The sequence below is a fragment of the Anabas testudineus genome, chromosome 6, assembly GCF_900324465.2.
Source record: "Anabas testudineus chromosome 6, fAnaTes1.2, whole genome shotgun sequence".
NCBI classification, from domain to species: domain Eukaryota; kingdom Metazoa; phylum Chordata; class Actinopteri; order Anabantiformes; family Anabantidae; genus Anabas; species Anabas testudineus.
In genome coordinates, this window is record NC_046615.1 from 7227135 (window position 1) to 7250452 (window position 23318).

General features: G+C 42.5%; 1 protein-coding gene across 3 annotated transcripts in view; it reads left to right on the forward strand.

Moving 5' to 3' along the window:
- The window catches only part of tspan9a (tetraspanin 9a), a 138050-nt gene that overhangs the window by 58492 nt on the left and 56240 nt on the right, over positions 1–23318 (forward strand). Inside the window, exons 3-4 of one of the 3 annotated variants that reach the window (XM_026366626.1) lie at positions 2750–2812; positions 19665–19744. In XM_026366626.1, the coding sequence (XP_026222411.1) occupies positions 19682–19744 (63 nt within the window). In that variant the 5' untranslated portion in view covers positions 2750–2812; positions 19665–19681. Of the gene's footprint in view, positions 1–2749; positions 2813–19360; positions 19745–23318 lie in introns of those variants that run through there. The other 2 variants (XM_026366625.1, XM_026366624.1) reach the window with 2 other exon arrangements.

Consider the following 23318-nt stretch of genomic DNA (forward strand, 5'->3'; position numbering starts at 1 on the left):
CAGCTGCCATGCCAACAACACCTTAAAGCCAATAGGTGGAGATCACAGAAGGGATGAGGATGCTTCTCCCTTATCTTCCTCCCGTTTAACCCTTAGGGCTTTATTGTTCCTAAGGAATCGTGTGGGGGTGTCAAAATCCTTTTTTTTTTTTTTTTTCTTTCTCTGGCTGTAGATTCATTGAAATTGTTTTTCTCTGTCTGCAAAGATGCACAAAGCATGCGTGACTTGCTGTGGTGCAGGGAAAGGCAAGAGTTTGTGTGTACAGGGTACACAGGAGGAAAGCAAAGTGAGGCCTCCAAATGTGACAGTGTGGGACCTTCCAGGCACAGACAGACAAAACAGGAAAAATCCACATGGATGAACATGCAAATTCGTGAACACAGTGTGGTACATCACGAAGAGTAAAAAATAAACTCTGTACACAAGGACGTATAAGCAGGCTTCTCTCTAACACCCACTCTTGCACATACAGTGGCAAGAAATAGTATGTGAACCTTTTGGAATCATTAATGCATAAAACCATGAAACTCCAAAAGGTTCACATACTTTTTCATGCCACTGTATAAAGTGTAACACACCGGTTGTTTAGCAGGCAACTCGCATAGGAATAATTAAACTGAGAGGAGTTATGGCAACACGGAAAAATGAATCAAGTGTAAGCCAGAGCTACTTAATGTCTCACAGCGTTGTGTACTCAATTTTCACATTAGCAACCTCTTGCAAACCGTCTGACAGCAGGGCCACCATCTTTTATCTCCAAACAGAGAGGACACCGACAGAGCCGACTGGAGGGGGAGAGAGAGAGAGAGAGAGGCATCAGGAGAGAAATTGGGATGCTGAAAGGAGGAGGAGATGAGAAATAGACTAGACACTGGTGATATATTTTTGGGAGAAATTGGGTTATACAAAATTTAGAGGCAGGAGGGATGGAGGGAAAGATGATGAAAGCACAAAAGAGAGAAGATAAGGATTTAGAAGAGGAGTGTATAGATGCTGGTGAAGGGATGAGAGGGGATATGATTTAGGAAATAGTGACTCGTACGGTTTGCCGTGTGCCAACTGGACACTTGCAGTGGAGGTTGCTGTGTTGGCCTCAGTGAGCATGTCTGACAGCCATCCACTTAACTCAGTGACCTGTATCACAGCACAGAGTTGCAGTCACACAATCCTTCAATGAGCCAAAATATTACTCATCAGCAAGAGCACAGCGCCTCATCCATCACACTTCCTGCACTCGTCTTCACTGGCAAAAAAAAAAAAAAAAAGATCCAGAGTGGCTGGCCATAATTGCCTGATCATACCCTTAAGTCTTAATCAAACAAACAAACAAAAAGAATAAAGAAATAAATAGAGTGCATCTTTAGCTTTTGATTTTCTGGGTCTCTTTAAAAATCTAAAATACCAGTTGATTTTCCAAAAATGTGCATTCCCGTCTGTCTCTTTCATTTATTTTAACGTGCTGTTACTGTGAAAGTGATTTTCTTGCCTTTCTGTAACTCATTATCTACTGTGAAATTACTCGGTAGTTGCAAAAGATTTCCACTGCTTTGCTCTTGCAATTTGTTGTTTCAAAGTAGGTACCGCTTCCAGTGCTGCTGTTGTTGCCGGTTGTAAATGGCAGTGCCCTCAGCGGTGCATCTTTTCGGCTTCTCTTTAAAGTGATGATTGCATTGCAAATTCTATTTCCTCTGCCTGTGCGTCCCATCCAAGCCATCATAAATTTATGGAGCTCATATCATTCGTTCTCTCGTAAAGAGTTACCTCGAAGGACCCTTGTTCTGAACCTCATATCACCAAAGCCATCGCCAAATGGCAAAGCGAGTGAAAATGGCTGCACTTCAGAAATCAACGGGTACCACGGAGGGAAGACACAAAATTGTCGCGTCCATCCGAGGCGTGTATTAAGGTAGAGTTGTGTATTTTAACTGGAGGTATGAATCGTTCTTGAGAGAGTAACTGAGGGTATTGGGAGGAAGGAAGAAGATGGAAACGCTAAGTGACAGAGCGGAGCAGCTGGATGTGAACTATTGAGCCACTCTAAAAATCTGCTTGCAGTAGGCCACTTAACAGATGCCCTCCTCTTGTCAGTAGTTGAAGTAAAGTAGCAACTCAGTTAAAGTTTGCCATAAAGTGGACATCAGTGCCATTATTAAATAATACAATATAATTATTTTATTTCTTTACCTGTGTACATATGATGAAATGGTCTGAAGGGCGAAAGTGAAGTGAAAAGTGATATTTTCCTGATATAAAAGTTTTCAACCTATACAGAGTCACAGCTAAGTAATAGTGGTCGAACTTTAAACTTTACACTTTATAGCTGATTAGCTGGTTGATGCATAAGAAAGTTATACTTCATACTAGTGCCAGAGGATAATAAAATGGTTAACTGACTGAAAGTGACAGCAATCTAGAATAACTAATACGTGGAAATTGCTTTTCTTAAGCAAGCTTAAGCTAAATTGAAAGGGAAAATCATATTGTAGTAAGGAAGGAGTGACTGAATGACCAGGACTCCAGCTGATTGCAGCCTTTGGCCCATCAGTAATCTGTGACCACACAGACACTCCTCCAAAAGGTGGGCAAGAAATCCTCTTTAGGAGTGAAGCAACAGCTGCTGAGTGCTCACTGCTTAATGTCGTAATAGCTACTTGAAACAAATATTTAGCAGGTAAATTGTCAAAGAAATGAGGCCACCTCTGGGCAATTTACCCCCTTTACACGCCGCATTATTCTTTCTGTCTTGCAGGGTGTGACTGAAGGAGAAGATTAATTATATCCAACACAGAATTAAAGGCAACATCATAAGAAGGTAATAATGTGGCACCTTACGCAGCATTTAACATTTCTTTGCCTGTCTATAACAGATTTTAACGTGGAGTTAAATACATGTAAACTGAGATATTTTGCAGCATTCACCCTTCCTTTCATACTTTGGCTTTGGCTGTGTGTTTTGTGTGTTGACACCTGGGAGAAAATTAAGAGAACTGTGTAGAAAACTGCATTGCAGTATGATGGTAGAGTGGGGGTAAATTATTCTGTCTTCTTGCATTTGCCCTGCTGAAGTTGTCAATACCAGTGTCTTGAGGGGGCTTGAGATGTGCGTGCTAGCCTTGAATTGAGAATCCCATGGGCCTGGACCTGAGCCTGTGATCTGTGCTGCCTTAAGCGTGGCTGCATGGATGGGGAGGGCCGGCTCAATGAAGGGCCTGGCACAGAGCTCCCATCCTTACTGTAATCAAACTCTATCTGGGCCTGCATGTGCAATATGCTGAGCTCAGATTTCTCTTATCAGGGGGAAAGCATAGTCCAGAGGGCAATGGGGGTCAAAACCCACGCATTAATCCTCCCATGTGGACTACAGCTCCGGCGATGGCACGTACACACTGTGATCCCTGTTGGCGTGTCGTGATGATTTGGGCTTAAAACTTAAACATTTACCTTTTTACCACCATGTTCTCATACACAAAGCTCAGCTGTCAAAGTTTTGCTTAACTATCAGATAATGAGGGCTTTTAAAATGTATTTATGGTTCCACCTTTTTAATCCTGACACTTTTTTAGGTTTCAACAAGTAGGGTAGTGAGTCACTGGAAAAGATTTAGGTGTTTTCTTTTTTGTGTGTGTTCTGTTTGTGAAGGACTGAGATCACTCAGTTAATCAACCTTGTTTCTGGTTGATTCAACTTGTTCTATTCAAATGGATGATGGTACTTCTGTTCATAATTATATTAGGAGAAGAACAATGGCCGTCAGACTTGGAGCTGGTTTAAAGTGAAGGCTTTCTCAGTTTGTTAAGCATGGGCTCCTTAAGAGCTGCGGTCTCTTCCAACAGCTGTTTAAACTAATGGATGATTCCTTAGCCGGCCAAATGTCTTGTACCTGTGCTGCAGAAGACATAGATTGATTCTTCACCTGTGCTGAGTTGTGAGGTGTTTGTCTGCTGCTTTACCACTGCGCTCCTAATATTTGTTTGTGAATTAGAACCTGTTTTTTTGTCAAGTCAGAAATTCAACCTTTTAACAGGATGCTTGGCTGAGTAATCGTTTTCCTGCACTTCCCATTATGAGCCACTTCAAATCAGTGTCACGTTGAGGATCTTCCACATTTGTTTTACTAAGCAAAATAACTATGCCCTGCAGCTGTGTGTGCCCTTCTGGAAGCACTCTATAGAAGAAATACACGAGCACAAGAAAAAAATGTGCATATAAGCTATCTTTTTGAAGAATACTTACTAATTAAACATACTGCACCCTATTATACGCATGTCTGAGTGCCCTAGTTACTGCAGCGGCCATTTCTGCGAACGAAATAATAAGAGAGCTCTCAATGAAGATGTCATTATCATAGCTGCTATCAACATGGCATTGCTTCATTATGAGCAGATGCTTCTAGTATGGCAGGGCCCACTGCTGTCGTCATAACATAGCTCTATATTAGTGTGTTTTCTTTTTTTTTTTTACTTTTGACATTTTTAACTTATCAGCAAGTTGCTGAGATCCAGACAGGAAGCATAGGGGAAATGAGAGCACCATTTTTATGTTTTCAACCCCACTAGCAAAGAGTGTACCTCTGTTCCAGGTTCCTTGTCAGTACAGTTTAAAGCTAATATGAGCTGTTCTGTTTGGTATGGTTCTTGTACTCTAAAATCCAGTCAGTGTATGAAAAGGTGCAACAGTAAGCGGAAAACATGAGGCCTGTCAGAATACAGAATGGAGGTGTGGGGCGTAAAGCTGCAGGCAGTAGTATATCAGACATGGAGGGCCGTTGACCCTGATTTCCGGGCTGTCACAGATGTGGACACCCTGCGGATTCAGCTTGCCATTGTAACGCCGTCATTCAAGCCCCCTCAATGTCACTCCGCCCCGCCCGGAGCTTAGAAACGCACCTAAATCTAGACACAGATCAGGAATGCATTAGACATCTTACATCGGAGCTAACGTGGTTAGGTGACCCAAGCGGTGATCCCGGATCAGTTCAGCTATTCCTAGTAGCTTTATGAATATGAACCCGGAGGCGTGTTCAACAGCGCGTCTCACGTGTCCATTAAAGCGCTTCATCAGAATGTGTCAGCTTTCACTGGGGTTTGTGGAGACAGTCGGCTCACAGAGTCTGCTTAGTGATGGTTTATCTGGGAAAAAAAGAAAAAAGCTGTGAGTAAAGGCAAACACAGTATCCATTAATGAGGCAACAAACGATAGATTAGTCATAATTATTAAGGACACTGTGTCTGTGGACCTATTTCCTGCATTTTTAATGCAGAGTAACAACTATAAAGCATCAAGTTCACCAACATGAGGCGTTACAGATGATGAAATTCCATTTAGACCTGCAGAACAGCAAAAAGTTGAACGTATCCAACGTTATCCTCTAATCTATGTTTGTACGTCTCCTTTCCTCCGCAGTCACCTTGAGTAAATGCTTGGGTGTAATGAATTGCCGTATGAAATTTGAGCTGATATTATGAATATTAATGTGGATGCAGCACCGAGAGGAGTGGAATTATTCAATCGGAAAGTCCGGTATCGCCAGTCCCAAAAATGTAGTTTATAGAAAGGGCAGTGAGACCTTTAACTCAAGTCCTATTTGTTCAGCTGCCTTTTTAGGAACTGGCATGAATCATAATGCGGGGACTGCTTCTTTGTGTGTGTGAAGAAGGTAGACATCTCCCCTCTGTTGTATTATCAGGAACACAAACTGATTATGTGTGGGGGGGGGCTTATCAAAGAAATCTGGACAATTCACAAATGTTTTTCACCTCTCTGTCTGCACACTGAATGCTTCAAAACCATTTTTTAAAGCTGATGGGCTCTTCACTTGTCATTATGTGAGGTTCAGCCTTGTTAAAATGGATGATGACTGTGTGCTATGTTGAAAGAGCATAGATGAAGGACGGTCCACCCCCATCCCCCACACCCCCAGTGCCGCCTTCTGCTTTAACATTCTGTGCAGTGTGCAGTTGCTCTTTGCCTCCACCTGTGATGTGGCAGGAATACCACAGTGGAGACAGACTGGAGCCGAGCAGGCTCTGAACAGGAAATAAAAACTCCTGACAAACTGAATTAGGAACGGCTGACCCAGCTCGCCCAAATTCCACGTTTTACGCCATGACACAGACAGACACTTGGTAAAACTGGGCCACACACGGACACACATTCTGAGTGACATTAAGCACACTTAGGCAGATAAATATGAGGGTCATGGTCTGACAATGGTGCGCGCAGGGGGGCAAAACTCAAAGCACACTTTAGATTGTGGGCTGAACAGGATTAAAAATGTATCGAACAGACTAAAAATAAATATTTTTTGAGTATAATTATGAATCGAGATAGACGTCTTTTCTTGGCAACAAGTTCGTTCCGTGTTGTGGAGATTCTCAGGATGGACAGGGAAGCGGGAAAGTGAGACGAGTTGCATTAGTGCACGTGTGTCTCCCATAAGCGCAGCTTCACTTTGAAATGCCCTCACTGTATCATGAATATCAGCGGTCGATCATGCAGTTCTGTCCCAGGAGGGTTTAAGACGCTGAGATGAGCAGTTATGTCAGCCAGAAACGCCAACTCACATTTCCACTTTTCATCCAGCAGAACTGTGTCCGAGTCTTTTTCCTTTAACCGCATCCTTCCACACATCTTCTGTGCTCCATCTGTTGTAAGTCACAAGTTTGTTCCGAGACAGTTTCATGTGGGTTGCGCTTTCAAAACTGTCTTTTCCTGTCGTTGTCCCCTGCATCGATTATAATATTTCCTCTGTAACCCACAAACTGGAGTCTTTGCCTCTTTCAATCAAGTGTGTTTTTCAAATCGGTGGCCGTCTCACAAACCCGACCAGCAACCGTATTTCTGCTAAGGCTTACATTTGCAAACACCTGCTTTTTTGTCTGAACACACACACTTTAATCATGCAGCTCTTTGCAAGCTCTCCCTCGGTAAATAGCCGATAGCCTGATTTGGCTATCTCCTCTCTCACAAGACTTGTTTTCACAGCAGCTTCACTTTGTGATTTCGCTTCGGTGAAAAACGTCTGCTGTGATGTCGGATTCCTCTTCAACACCTCTTCCTTTTGTAACGTCTGCTCTGCGAGCCTCGTGTTTGACACATACGACTGAATTGTGCTACCTGACACATGGCTCCATTTGGCCACAGGAAAGATTAATCATTACTTTCCCCTTATGTGTCCCATTTAGCTGTAATAGCATCATTAACAGCTTAACAGGTATGCATGATGATTAGCTTGTGTAGTAAACACCCCGTTTATTTCTCCATATATGAACGTGATTCAGTTGAGTAAAGAAGTTACTGGGACTGTTTTCTCACTTTGCTGAAGGTCAGTGAGTGAATAGGAAATGACAGGGGAGAGTGTGTGTGGGTCTGTGTGTGTGTGTGTGAGAGGGACCAAGAGAGGAGATGACTGCATAAAATATAGAGTTGTGTGTTTACCGTGCACTGACAAGAAAGAAGACAGATACTGCATTAAAATAGTGACTGACAGACACACTGCGCCTTAGCCCCATACTGTATCTGGTTTCTTTTGTGGGCACATGAAGTTAAAGATCTCCCCTCTGTTCCTGTCGTGCTGCATGTGTAACAGTAGAGCTGTGCTTTGGGAGGGATGGAGCCTTTAAATGAGCTCTACTCTCACCCCTCTGCAACAGCTGCAGAATATTGGTTTTTACCTGGCTCAGTCTGCGAGGGAACATTATCAGATGTTGCTCGGCTCCGGCTTTGCTTAACAAGCAACTATGCGAGGCTCCCGAAAGAAGTGGGAATGTTGTGAGCGAGGTCATATGTGCACAGCAGTGGGTAGTCTTTAGCACATCTTTGCTGGTGTATAAAATGTGACTGCTGTTCTCTTTGCTCCACAGAATGCAGTGACTGTCCAACCCGCTGTATAATGTGGGAACTCCGTGCCCTCTCGCAGATGCACAGTCACCCTCAGAATGATGTTTTGCACACAGGACCCCCCTTACGTCAAGTGACGTTACTGTTTGATCTGTGCAGATTACAATTCCAGCGCTCACTCGTAATCCTTTGCCATGGGTGATAGAAGGAAAGGCAATTCATGGCCTTAAATCATTTTGGTAGTGGCCTCGTGCTCTTGAAAGTGATGTAAAATTGATGATTGGGCGGCGGAGTGGCTCCCATTTCTTTCCCAATGGCCCCACAGCCTCTGAAGTTTTCGGGGGCCACGTCATGGCTGATCTTGTTACAATTAATTTTCACTCATTTCCCTGGAGAAAACACATTCATTTCTGCTGCTACTTTACTTAGTGTATTTTTATATGTGCATAAGCGCACAGTGAATAATGTTAAACTTGTTGATGCTGCGCATAAATTGCTTTTGCCTTCTTCATTATACTGTGGGATTTTTTTGTTGAGACAAAAAATTATTTTCATTTAAATCATCCACAGGCAATTTTGTTCCTGCATCACGCTGCCAAAAAAGCATGACATTGGATGCGAGAATACTGAGTTAATTTATAATCATCAGTCCTCAAAGGGAATGTGTAGAACTGGGAGCTATCATCACGAAATGTGTAAGTAGGTAGAATCAGAGAAGTAGCTGCAGCCAATTTCGGCTCGGACTCTGGAGAGACAGTCTGCAGACTTTAATTAACCGAATTTGGCAACTAAGCAAATGCTCTCTTTCCATGAGAGTAATAGATGTTTCCATAGGTTGAAGAGATTGATAGTAATAGATTACCACCTTCTCATTTGATAAGCAAGAAAATCCAGTTGTTTTATTTATGATGTCTGCATCTTGTTGCTGGGAGGCTGTGAAATTCCATTTTCTGCTTGGGGAACCTATAACTCCAAATGTCATTTCTGGAGAATTACTGCTATACTGTATGGACTCTGTGCATATGATGAGTTGGCCGGTGTGTGTGTGGTGTGTGTGTCTTAGTAATTCATTTGTATTTTTTTTTAAGAGGAGTGCGGCTGTGTGTGGAATTCGTTGTGTTTCCGATACAGATGGATATTGTTTTGGCAGTCGTTACGTTTCTAAGATGATCAGACAATGTGTTGCAGTATTTAGCAGGTTGTGAAAGACACTCCACATGGCTTGTTCCACACCATTTATGCAGCTCTGTAGACATCTGCTGTTTTCATTCCCGCAGCTATGGAGGTGAAGAGGCTATGTGTGCTGCTTTGTGTTGTTTACATAAAACATCCATCAGCACTAGTTTGTGCTCCACTCCTTGCTGTATCATATTGTAGTCTGCTTAGACAAAGATCCTCTGTCTCTTCGACTACAGTGGGTGATTTCTTTCTTTCTATTTTTTTTTTTTTTTTTTATGGGGAAAGAAAGAGGTTTTGCAGACAGCAAAAGTGTTGTGCTTTTTTATGTGATTTGAGATTTTATCTGTTGCTTTCTTAGCAGTTGTCGATACATAACTGGAGGTTGCGCCACGAACACAATGACATGGCAGCTGCTTCTTTAGAGGAGGGCATTAATCCACGGCAGGCCAGTTCCTGTAAGGGTGAAGGGATCCAGGGCATTTTGCCACACACACTGTCTGCTACCTCTAGGTCCCTTCTCTCTTCTTCTTTGCTCTCGTGACTCGTCTCTTGCCTCGTCTCTCTCTGCGTGGCGGTGGCAGAGCGGCTGCTCATGAATGACTACAGCCATATTGACAGTGTCTACGCCAGGGGCCAGACCTCATGTCCCTAGATCAAACACGCATACACACACACACACACACACTAAAACATGGGCTCACCATATTGTGGGGAGGTGCTACCCAGCTGGTTGGGCTGGAGCTGAACTCTTGTGGGCTATCTCCTCCTCTCTGCAGGTTTCAGCTATAAATGGTTTCATCTTTCTTTTTTTTAAGGCTGTGAAGGGCTTTTTTTTTTTTTTTTAAAGATGAAATTCTCTCCCTCCCCACCTCTTTCTATCTTTCTCTTTTTCTTGGTCCATGTAGGTGTGCACATTTCATTTCATGATGAGATTATGTTAATGAGAAGATGATATATATCATAGGCAGCTCAGGATCACGCAGGAAACAATGCCCCTGAGGTACAAACAACAGTGTAAAAGACTGAGATGAAATGTCTTTGTGGTGCACAAAATCCACACATCCTTGCCTTTGAATCCTCAGCCAGGAGCTGTAGTGCCAAGTAGCACAAATAGCAGAGAGATTGATACTTTGCCAGTCCGTGCGCTGTCTTTGCTTTCACATCTTGTATCTCGCATTCCCTCTTGTCCAACTCCAGCTCTCTTCATCTTCATCTTCAGCTCGGCACAGCGGTGCAGCCTACTCCTCCCGTGTTTGCATTTCAGCATAGCCAACTAAAATATTGATGAACCCCATGTGACCCCTCATTGCTGTGTCAGCGGCTTCTTCAACATTCCTTCAGAGAGAGAGAGGTGCTCGTCTGCTTATTGACCAATGCTCAAGGTGGGCACACTACACTCGAACAGCGCCAGCTGTTTTCCATTCTTATATGGGTTTGGAAAAACAGCTAAAACTCTGATGTTGACCTCACTCCCTACAGAGGCTGACCCTGTAATCTGGCTACACGAGTAGGTATAGATCATACACTGATTTAACATGGTGGGAGTATCCATCAGACAACATCCAAAATACGCTAACAACCGCAGTGGAGCCATGCTGACAACACACAGAGTCAAGGGCCATCTCTTACTGCCACATGAAGGAGCCACTGGGATCTCTCCACATGCTGTGTGCCTGATTATCTCTAACAATACTTGTGTTTGTCTTCCACCTACTCCTTTCTTTAGTGCAGTATGGCTCATCTCACCCTGTCTAACCTTTTTAGCACCCAGAGCTCTTCAGTGTGCCCTATAACCTGTTTTCCCTGAAGCACAAGAGGCTTAGAGAGAGAGAGAGAGAGAGAGAGGAGAGGGGAAAAAAAGGGATCCGGTCACCATATTCTTGTTCCTCCATAGCCTTAAATAGTTTTTATGTCGAGCCAGCAGCATCTGCAGGTTATGGAAACTCAAGCTGTGAGTGGCATCTCTTCATTTGCGGTTGCCATTTTTTCCATATGACTTGGAAGCACAGTGATAACTACATCCTCTTTATTCCATATCGCTTTCACTTCCTGCCGCACATAAAAGAGCCATCACCTGCTTCCTCTCTTGGCCTCTGTGCCACCAAAGCTAAACCCCTTATTTGTTCCATCCAACACAAGTAAGCACTTTTCAGTTTAGTGTGTAATTATAGCCTTTCTCTAAGTGGCAATAAATAGTGCAATTTTTCCACTTATTCTTCACAGTGTATGGACTTGCTAATCATGTGTGTGATCTCACCTGACATCAAGGCACAAGTTCTCTAGCAGATAGATTTGTATCTGCTGCTGCAAAGCAAAAAAAAAATGCTGAGGCAATTGACACGTTGCATGATTCTGGTTTTGTGCCCCTTGGTTCAACGTGTATTATAATTGCATAGCAGCATTGTCTGTTTGACCAGCAGTGTTGAGCTTTGTGATGGAAATCAATACGACAATATTTATTATATTTCATAGATAAATGTATATCATTATATTTGAAATGTATTCAGAAACACATATATTCACATGTGTTTAGTACTGCACTTTTGTGCATCTTATCAGCCCTCTCTCTGCACTTGTATAAACACTAAAGTAATATTCTTAATCACTTTCTACTCATATATATGGTAAATAAATGCATTCATCTTTTTGGTAGTTTTAGTAGTTTGGGCATTAATGCTAATATTTTACAGCATCTGAAAGATCAGTGTCCTCTCAGATATAGCAAAGCTTCGGCATACTTGTCAAAGTAAAGTTTAATTAATATGGAGCCAGTAAGTTGAAGGCCAAAATTCAGTGGCTCGCTCGCTCTACACATTCCCAGTGAACCAGTGATTGCTGATGTACCATCTTTTTCACGCAGCTATGACTCTCTTAAATATTACATCAAGCTCAGGACACTGGTGGACTTAACTATTCCACTCTTTGATCAACATTATCAGAACACTGTGTCACTCCTGATTTATCTGCGAAGCTATTCTTGGATTCATATATCTCACGTCTACAGACTTCACAGGCGTATTACCCCTCTGCGATAGCCTTTATTGAATAGGACTTTAGTGCACTGTGATACTATGTTGCATTTCAATGGCAAGAGACAGTTTCTGATCTAAATGCTAATGTAGTATCCTGTAGTCTGAGTAGACTTACTTTACTTGGGAAACCACGCCTGTCGCTCGTGTCCTACCTTATCTCCCGTGGCTCTGATGGACAGGCCTGCAGGAATTAGGTTTCGATTGGGGCTAGGCTGCATATCTGGCTGCTGGGGCTTTATATATATTTAATTTGAAGCGTTTGTGTGTGTGTGTTTACTGATGTGTCATAACTGCTGCTCTTTCACTCAATTTCTGACAAGAGCCACAAAGCATCTCCAGTTCCCAGCAGTTGGTTCCTTTTTCTCAGTGTGGCTGTCAGGGGTCTTCCCACTTGAGAGGAAGGAAAAACAAATACAGAGCTGTTAAGCAAGTTTATCTAAGCCCATGAAATGCATTTGGTGGAACAGTGTCTGGCTTTGGAAATGCTCAGTCAACAGCTTGATACTCCCAAATATGGCCAGTGTTTAGGGTATTTGACTTTGAGGATCAGTGCTTGATCCTTTCCCGCTTTAGTGCCATTATCTAGAGCTCTCACATGCTATCACGGATGGATCTTCAGGGGAGTGTGATGTCATAAATTCCTAATTAACACCCTTTCCAGACACCTTTTATTGACTTTTTTTGTTGCAAATCACCCAAGAATGAATGAACAATGGCAGCGCTGTCTGGCCAGCCTTGTCTCAGAGGGTAATAATAAGCATCATAAAAGGGCGAGATAAAACCATAAATATCAAACAGGACTGACATCTGATTTTTAATTTGATTTGGGAGATGAGGCAGACATCCCAATTGATTGCGGAGCTTGTTAGCTCTATGTTGCTGCATGTTATTTGTGCAAAAGTCACCAAAAACGTGTTCTCATTATCACGTTTGTTTAGCATGTTTAGTACGGCCCATGCAGGACATGTCATGTTGTCTGTGGTGTCTGTTTGCGTCCACAGCAACAGACTTGGCGAAACATTCAGGGGATCTAAGGGCCACAAGCAGGGACATATTGTGTGGGAGGAAACCCTTTGTAGTTTTAATCCTGTCCTTATGCTCAGGCCTTGATCATACATTCACACCAGAGTCATGTGCCACTGAATGTCATATAGTTTCAGATTGTCTGGTCCAAGGTATGCCGCAGTAAATCTTTGTGCAATGGGTAGTAATTATCTATTGTTATATATATATTTGTATTCTTGTTACATGTATAAAAAGAAGTAGTTCCCCTTTATGAAAACCTGGAGTACCGTATTTCAAAATACTCAATTACTGATTCTTCTCAAGTTTCCTGGATTGATATTTTAATGGAGCAAGAACTTTTTTTTTTCCCTCGAGGCCGTCATGTGTGAGGTGACCTTGTGACTATAGTTGTGACTCAATTTTAGTCAGTAAATCAGAGACATTCAGTGACAAGTTATCAAAGACATCAAGAAATACTGACATTTATCCCATGAAAGACACGATTCTCTTTATTATTCAGCTAAAAATAGTGGGTCTTCATTTAATTCCTCCTAAAGGCCTCTTGGAAGGTCCTGGGGCCTTGAAGGTGATTGAATAAAAAGTTTAATATATCAAATTAAAAAAAAAACAACTTGATTGAATCTTTCTTGTACTAAAAACAAACATCTTGAGGTCACAAACACTCGATCAGGCGCTAGAACAGCAAAGATCTGAAATAGAATTCAGTGAGCGAGCAAATATTGTTGTTACTTCTGCATCGTAGCAGATTAAACAGATTTCATATGTGCATGTGCTATCAGCTGGTGTGTTGTGAGGTCTATCACAGACTTTTATCCAGTGACATTTTAAGACAAATTAATTGCATAGATGAGTAGGGCTGCATTTCATGAATTCATGATAGATAAGTCAATTATGCTCTTGATTAATGGAATAATTAGTCATGCAGTTTATAAATGTCAGAAATAATGGCAAACGATTATTACAGGTAAGCAGAGCAAGACAAACCAACACAAGTGTGTGTCATTTTGGAGTCTACGAAATCTAATAAGCAAAAAGAGGAAAAACAAGCATAATGGAGTAAAACGTAGCAAAACAAGCCTCTGAAATAATGTCTGAAAAACTAAAGCCTTCAGAAAGACACACAGACAAACACACACGCAGTCGTACTGCTCACAGTCAGATATTATATTATGGACTCAAAAAAAAACATTCTCTCAAGCAAACAGCTTTCATGGTGAAAAAAAAAATACTAGTCATTTTTTTTCTAGACGTAACAGATAAAGTGCACAAGAACAATCTTGATTAAAAGCAGATTTCAGCTCATATTACGAAGTACTGTAAAGCATGAGCGGTGTCTTTTAGCTTTCCCCATTCATATTTTGCCCAGCCGTCTTCTGTTGTAGGCACTAACTGAAGCTCAGACTTTTGTGATTGAATCCCGACTTAACTATCAAAGTGTTTTCACTTGGAGAACTGAGTTGTTTTAATATTTCGGATATCATAAAGTAGTGGATACCCACGTAGTTGGACAGAACATACTGATTCAAAATGAATGATTAATGATGCTAAACTGGTACAAGTGACATCTCAATGTTTAGGATGTAACAAAATGTTCTGCTGGTTCCACAGTGCTTATGTATATTTTGTTATGTAGACCTACGTGTTTAGTTTTAAATGTAATTAAAAATTTCAAGACACCTATGTACCTCTGTACTAAGTAGCACTGGTCAGCCTTTGAGAACAGTTGAACAGCGTCTGTAGCGGCGCTGCAGAGAGATTTATAAAGCCTGGTGATGTAACAGTGATGCCATCTAGGTTGACTGAGTCTGGGTTCGCAGACTATGCATTTATAAATTCTACATTACATACTGGACAAAGTGTTGGCATGGAGGGTCCAGTGAACTATTTAAGAAATGAAGGATTTATGACACTCAGCTGGCAGAAAAAACTCTTCCCTGTTTTTGGAGTCCACTGATTAAGCAATAAAAAGAATGAGAAATTCAAAGTACAATAAATGAATGAATAGCTATGTTGTCTAGTTTTACAATTGAGAAAATACCACAACTGCTACAGCATAACCTTTGGTAATGTTTGATGTATGAGATGAGATTAGAGAAGACAAATAAATACAGCTTACTGCAATTATTTTTATAGATTCACAGTAAGTCACTAACTACATAAGACTTAGTCAATAATCTAACTAAACCTTGGTAGTTTAATGTGTCTATTGAGAATATTATACAATGTTTGAAATGATAAAATGGCCGCACACACATTGCTATGATACAATATTAGTTTGTAGCTGTTTTCCTTCTAACACAATGCTTGTCTTTCACGCCAAGTGAACCAGCATGTTATGAAGCTATCTTGTCAAGCATAGCCTCTTTATTTAGTGTCTTTAAAACCCTCTCCTTCTAGTTTATATGCCTGATACATCATGCAACCCAAACAGCAGAGACATAATTGTTATGGCTACGGGTTAGTGATGGTGAGTAAAATTACATTTTTCATCCAGTCCAGATGAATTAGAAAATACATCTCCTTTCATAGCATAACAGTGAAATAATCCATAAACCATTTAAGGTTCAGATAAAAAATAATTGTTGAATTGTAGAAATGAAATATTGTTAACAGTTGATTATTATTCTTTGTTTTTCAGATAACGTCTCATTCAGTTGTATCTTACATTTGTGTCAAGGATTTTCCTTTTATTGTGTAAACACTGTATATAGCAGCACATATTGCAGTCTCAAATGTACTGTTCTTGTATAAAAGGAGCATATTGTTTATCCGAGTACACTAATATTTGTCTTACTAATCTGAGGTTTTTCTTTAATGGATGTGTTGACACAGTCTTGCCATCACTCATGTGTCATTATGAATTCATAATCATTACACACTTTCAGGGTTAAGTGTTTGCTTCCCGTTACCTTTTGTAAAGCACCGTCTGAGGATCTGTAGGAGAGTCCCAGTTGGATCCCTCTGAGCTCTCATTTGTTCAGTTTTGTCTCTTTTCAGCATTAATATGTTAAAGGAGCTGACACATTAGAGATAATGTTCAAATACAATCTCATCCCACTAACTGCCCCTCATCTCAGCCCGGCCTTCTTCTCTGCTGCTGCTGCTGCTCCGCATACTTTTCATCTTCTCTCCGAGCCTCAACTCCTCTGTGTCATCCTGCAGACGACGGTTTTTCTCGAGTCTCGCTTTTCTGTCTTTTACCCCTTCAACTTAATGCAGCAGCACAGAGCCCTGTTCCTCTGAGTCGATGGATAGATCTGCTTGGGGCCAAGGGAGGAATGGGCTCAGATGTGTCCTTCACAATACTTGCAGAATCAGTAACATGCACACTAAAAGCCCCAATGAGCTCTTACAGTGTGTAACTTTCAGAGGGAGGACAGACGGGACGTAGATTGAATTCAATTTGTAGAAAAGGGCCTGAAGGCTCACTCGACAGAATGTGTCTGGATGTTGACAATCTTTGCAGCTTTTCATATCTACCCACATAGCCTGATGGGAAACCTTGTCACAGCCATTTTCATCCTGTGACTTTGGCAGATGTACTCAACATCTGAATGAACCTTAATCACATAAAGCTGCGACCCATCACCAAATCTGTCTGTGGAACCACAAACATGAGGTCAAAATGTCTGAGGTTTTGGTGAAGGCCAAACCAAAGGAGCTGTTAAAATGCTGACGTCAAATGATGAAAGCTTTTCAAAACCATCAGATGCTTATTGATGAAAACTACATAGTAGTTCCTAAGTCGCAGGTCATGTAAAATATAAGGACGACTGTGCTCTCTCTGAAAGATATATTTTACCATTTGCATTACTTCCTTTTAACGAAAACCTTTCAGTGTTAATTCAACAATAATAGAAATTCAATTGATGGTTTTGTGATGAGAAGATTGATATCACTCATTTGTAGACCAGCAGCTGGAAAAGGTATTTATTTAGATCAGTCCAAAGGTAACTATATCTACCTACCACGTCTTCTAAAGCACATAAACACATTTGTTTAATCCACAGTGTAAAACCAACAAGTTGATGGGGGGGGTTATATGACATATTTAGTTTATTTTTGTTGGCTGGCGGCAGTGACTTCCCAAGGTTTTCACACTTCACATCACTGGGATGACTTTAGTAGGTGACTGAAGATATAAATTGTAAATGGTCTGCATCTTATTGGTACTGAAGTAGCCACTCAAGGCTCCTTTACCCAGCCTCTCATTCTGAATTAATATTTATAAACCTATGTGTAATTTTTTTAACCATCATACATGTGATGTAAGATTTCTTTTGCATCCTTTCTGTGCATTTTAAACACAATACATGCACTTCCTTGAGGCTGATTTTTACTCTACAGTAATGAAATGAGGGTTGGATTAGGTTGTCTATGTCAATTGGGTATTACTGGATTTACCCTTAAGACCATTCAGTTGAAACTCTCCCTCCATCTGTCTGGAGGCTGAGCCATCACAGAAACTCAGCTGAGTGAAGACCAGTTCCACGGCAGAACAATGTGCAGTGTAGCGGTAGACTTGATTTAGCCAGACAGTACCAGAGGAGAAGTTGATTCTGGGAGTCTATAAGGGCAATTATACGTTATGTTATTCCAATTGTTAAGGTCTACCATGGGTAAAATTGAGCTCTAGCAAATTCACACTCAATAATTGCCCAGTTTTTGACAGTTAAAGGATCCTGTACCATTTTGCCATTGTTCTGTTATGCACTTGTACCTATTTGGGGAGCTAGATACACTGAAAATGGAAGCTTTGTCATATTTTGTCAGCTTGGTGTGTGAATCAGCAGAGCTATTCAGCATTTGACCCTGGCTTTGCGTTGGAGAGTGCTCAGCATCTTAAAGTCGTATCCTTTTTCCGTGCTTCGCATGGCGCCAGAAATTCCAAAGCCTGGTCGCTGCCAGTTAATTGAGTCCCCTTACATGGATGTGGGCTGCGCAGTGATGAATAGCACAGAGCAACAGTGTGACCGAGCTGCAGTACTGTCACTGTCACCCCACGTGAGATGCAGTAATCACTCCTCTGATTGTCGCCTGATATTTCAGGCTGATTTTCACAAATTTGTGATGAATCACCGTCTGTTGGCTTATTTATGGCAACATTAATCAATAAAATTACAGACTACAAATTAAAACAGTGCGAAACGGCATGCTGGCATGTGTGAAATCGCAAGGTTTCAGTGTCATTAGCAGACTGACAGTTAAAGCTTTGTTCGTGCAAAAGAGCCCGCCTGCAATTTCCATCCACCCCCACAACCCTGCTCCCCACCCACACATCTTTTTTGTTTGTTTGTTTGTTTGTTTGTTTTTGTTGAACTCATTTTTGGCCTCTCAGTTCCCCCGACATCACAGATGAAATGACTGAACATGTATAGTCAAAGCAAACACAGTGATGGGCTTATTAAAGGCACAGTGAGTGGAGAGGAGGAGCTCGGGTCTGGCTGCAGCTGCATTGGTTGTCGGCTCAGTGGGGAGGGGCAGTAGGGGAGAGAGAGAGAGAGCACAGGAGAGAGTGGGGGGGAGGAGGGCAGCACTCTTGTTGGGAGATACCCGGCAGTCTGCCGATAATAGCACATCCACCATAGCGCTGCTATTGGGAGGGCAGAGCACAGGCAGTGCGGAGGACTGAGCTGCTGAGCGCAGAATGATACACTAAAGAAGACAAGCACACTCAGAGAGAGACAGGGAGATAGGACAGGGGAAGAGACAGCGCATCAGCACGTTGAGAAGAGGAGAACAGAGGAGGAGAGGAGAGAGAAAAGTTACCGGGTCAGCAAGAGAACGTGGAAGTGGAGCAGCTGAGACTCCCTGGGGTCTCACTCCCACTGGAGCAGCCCGACACAGCAATAAGCAGAACAGGAGGAGAGTGATATTACAGGAGAGGATAGAGGTAGTGCTGTGACAGACTTCCTGGAAAGACAGACCTGACATAAAGCGAGGGTAATGCTCCTCACAGGACCCTTCTGCACAGCTACTTCAGGAATATCACAGCACGACAGCAGCAGCAGCAGCAAGCAGAAGACATTTAATCTTGGTGGAGGTGCCTGATCAGTGCAATTCTTACTTCTATCCTGGGCACTTTCTTACCCAACTGTGTGCATTGAAGTGGATGTGATAGGCTTTTATCTTTTTTTTTTTTTTTTTCCCATTCTCCTTTTTTTTTTTTTTTTTTATTCGGCTTCAAAGTGTGGAGCAGTGGGGATTTGGAGGAAGAGTTGTTCTGTCCTGTCATCTCTCTGAGACTATGGTAGACTGTGCGCCAGGGTACCCTTCATCAGCAGCTGCAGCCCTAGAGCATGGAGAAGTCCAGCAGTGAGGAGTCAGCCATTCACCGTAGCCCTTCTGTAGACAGCCGCGACTCCGATTTTCCTCAAGCCTCCACATCTGGCCGCCCGTTTGGCAGCCGCGGCTTCACTGCCGGTGCTTTCTACGGCTCCACGGGGCCGCGCAAAAGCGCACAGCAGGCGCAGGCTGGAGCGGCGGCTGACGCCAGCGCAGGAGACAAGACCAACAACAAGTACAGCTCACCCAAAGGCAGCAAATACGTAGTCTTTTACCTGGATCTATCCTTTGTGTTCCTTTTAGAATTCAAGAAGTGCAACATGGCAAGAGGCTGCCTCTGCTGCTTGAAGTATATGATGTTCATCTTCAATCTCATCTTCTGGGTAAGTCGCTCACCATTTTGTGAATGTTTTGCTCATCGTGCAGTTCTTGTTCGTATTGATGAAACTGACGTTACAGGACACAGGCTAGATATGTAGATATGTGTAAGAGATGATGCTGAGTCAATTTGGCTTCGGTAACTCAGCGTATGTTTATGTATACTGTCTCAGCATGTCACTCATTTTTACATGTTTATTGGGAAACATTAGGGTAAAGTCATGCTGTGTTAAATTATTCCATCAGGGTGTTTATGCCTGTTCCTCTCTGTTGCTATTTTTGGATGTCATGACAGAGTCAGTTTCATTGCACCAGGTCTTCTTTTGTATGTGACTCATGAGGTGGGAAGAGGGGGTTTGGATTGGGAGGGTAAGGAGCATATGGGTTCATTAAGGTCACCCATTCAGATGGTTATATGATTTACAGTGAACATGAAGTTGAAATGCAGCTTTCGGCATGCAAGTGAAACGGAATATGTCTCTACAGTGCAGTTACATTGATGAGCAACACAATATGCAACAAGGGGATAGGAGTTGAGTTGGTCGCCAGCGTCAGAGTCTCAAGAGATTCTGCAGGAGATGATCAGTTTTTTTGCTTAATTTTATGTTTCACTCTTTTAATACAGCACCTGTGCGGTTGGTTAAAGCCCCGTAAGAGTCTTATTTTGTGCTAATTACACTAATTACAGTAAATAAAGAATTTCAGTGTACTACTGCTCTCCATGCCAAATTTGCTCTCAAATAGATTTCACTGGTGAAACGTGGCCAGCGTGTGGCAGGCTGCGCTGTTCAACCTTGCATGGGCATTAGTTGTAAAATAAAAAATGCGCATACCCTGAATGTTTACAGAATGGATTATAGGGCTTATGGGTTATGGGGCCACATCTATTGTGTGGGTGCAGTGAAGCGTGAGGCGTAAAAACATCCCAAACACCGGGGACTCTACCAACCACAGACCACCATGTCACTGGGCTCTGAGCTTTGCTAAGTGGGGCACATGGGAGGCAGCAGAGTGGGCATTAACTGGAGCCCAGCTGTGAACAGACTAGCATCGAAAACACACACGTGCACATGCGCCACACGAGATCTGTCTCATAGTCCGTCTCCATATATGAAAACGGACAGCACTGCTAGTGGCCAGGCTCAGGCCAGAGGCAGAAAAAGGTTCTCTGCTGCTTCAGCTTCATATAAACCTCAAATCATTACCAAGTCTACAGAGGAAAGGGGGAGAATGATTGGCAGTGTCATAGAAATGGATCAGGGGATCTTCAGTGTGCCTTGCATTGGTGTAAATGTTTGTTTAAGGCAATGAAAGGGTCAGAAAACCACTGAATTAATTAAAACCAGACATTGACTTATCTGGATGTGAGCACCTCTTTTGAACTCCATTGGTACAGTATGTGTACACAGCAAGTAAGTGGTCTGGCCTTGATCACTTCCACTGATTTAGAGGTGGACATTTTAACCTGTTCCCTTAGTAAAACCTTAATTCAAACAATGCTTAAATAAACATGAATAGGTAAATGTACTGTATTTAAATCATACACTGAAAACACCTTCATGATGCCACAATAATTTATGAATAGATTTAATAGAACCTGTGGGCTATTCAGGAGGGCACAGATTATGCATCCATCATCTAAATAGGTAATCCTAGTAAAGGTTATGTGGGGTGTGGAGGGGGTTGGGGGGGGGGCTGGAGCTGTTCCCAGCTGTCATTGGGTGACAGGCAGGGAAGACCCCGCACAGGTCACCAGTCGGAGCCACACAATGTGACACAGAAAGACAGGCAACCATTCACATTCACCCTCACACCTATGGGTGATTTAGAGCCACTAATTATCTAATTGCAAAAGCTGCAGGCGGTAAGTGGGCTCAAACCCCCTGACCTTTTAGTTTAGGGCTGCGAGTGCTAGCCACACTTCTAGTGTGATGCTGAGGACACAGATAGTATAAGACTATCACAGACTCTGAATATGACTGATCAAATATATACTGTATTTACAGAGTTGAACAGTTCAACTGCTTCAACAGACACACCCACCTCTGGGGAATGTGGAATTAATGTTGCTTTAGCTTAGGCTCATTCATATAATCTTAATCAATCAAATGCATAAGCGTGACTGCTCATTAATGGATGAATTAATACTGCTTATTATCATTCGTTCTGTGACCTATCATGAGCGAGCTGCGATAGATCGAGGCTTTATGACACCCAGCATTAACAGAGTGACACCATCAGCTCCCCGAGTGTCAGTTGTGGCCTGCTTGGCTTATTTAATAGATCGGAAGCTGCCTCTGTGCAATGCTTCAGGTCAAACTTTACCAGAGTCCTAAGGTCATTATTATCTTCTTGAGGATCAGACATAGAGGATTGGTGTCAGGGCTTTTGCTTGCCAGGGTTTTTCCAGGCTACATTTCTCTTTCAATGGCAACAGCCCAGCAGAAGTAACTAGCTGCTGCACCACATTGATGATAGTAATGCAAGTGCATTACAAACATCCTGGGAGTATGCAGTAGCTCTCCGTTTAGTGTGAGATTTGTAGACTTTCTCTCATCATGTGCGTGAATACACCATATAGTCTGTGCATGTGTGTATGTGTATTTGTGCGCGCACACATTTCAGCATAGGAACCTTAAGTGGCTGTGGACATTCCCCAGCAAAGCATCCCCTGCTGTGCGATAATTGAATTTTTACTCTGGTAATATTCTTTTAATGGACACCCACCATGAATATTCCCTTCTGTTCTCGCAGATTGATACTCTTGTTTTCTTCCTACCACTAGATAATTTTAATGACAGTTTAATCAGTGTCCCATTGTAAATTGTGGGTTGATGGTGAGGTTAGGATGCAGCATGTGGCGGGAGTATGCCAGAGACGACTCAAAGCACATTGACGCCTGTGACTGGCGTGCTAGATTCTGGAGCAACACTGTCCCCAGTTGAAGGTTAGTGGAGTTGGGAATAAAGGGTTAGCTCTTCAGCAAGAGGTCAGGGGTGCCTGAGCACACAGGAATAGAGAGGAGAGTGAGAGGTATGTTGTACTGTATCTTGACACCCCTGGGACTGTGCTGCTTTACCTCTGACACTCCAGCAATCACAAGGTTACTGCAGCGGGTGGGAAGGTTTGCCTCTGAAGCCCTGACATCTCATCCCAGGACTGAAGGGGGTATGGTGTGCTGTAGGAACCTGACACCAGGTACAGCAGGGGTCTCTTCTCTCTAAGTGTGCACACGTGCACAAGCACACTTGCAGTACACACACACACACACTGATAGCAGCTATCCTTGAAAGTACACTCACCAACCACACACAGGCCGCTTCATGGGGCTCACAGTAGTAACTTGAAACACAAGGTAAACAGCGGCAGGCACTCCAGGCATCTCTATACATGTGCTCATCCTCAAGCCCCCTAGCAGTTGTTCATGACCATCTGGTTCCTCTTTCTTATAGAGGATTAGAACAGTCTGACTGTAGGGGGAGTTTCGGGTAGATTAGAGCACTATTGGGTGATGTGGTTAAGGATTGAGAGCACAGCTCCTTCGGGTTAGGCTATACTAAAGCCAAGTCATCAAAGCAA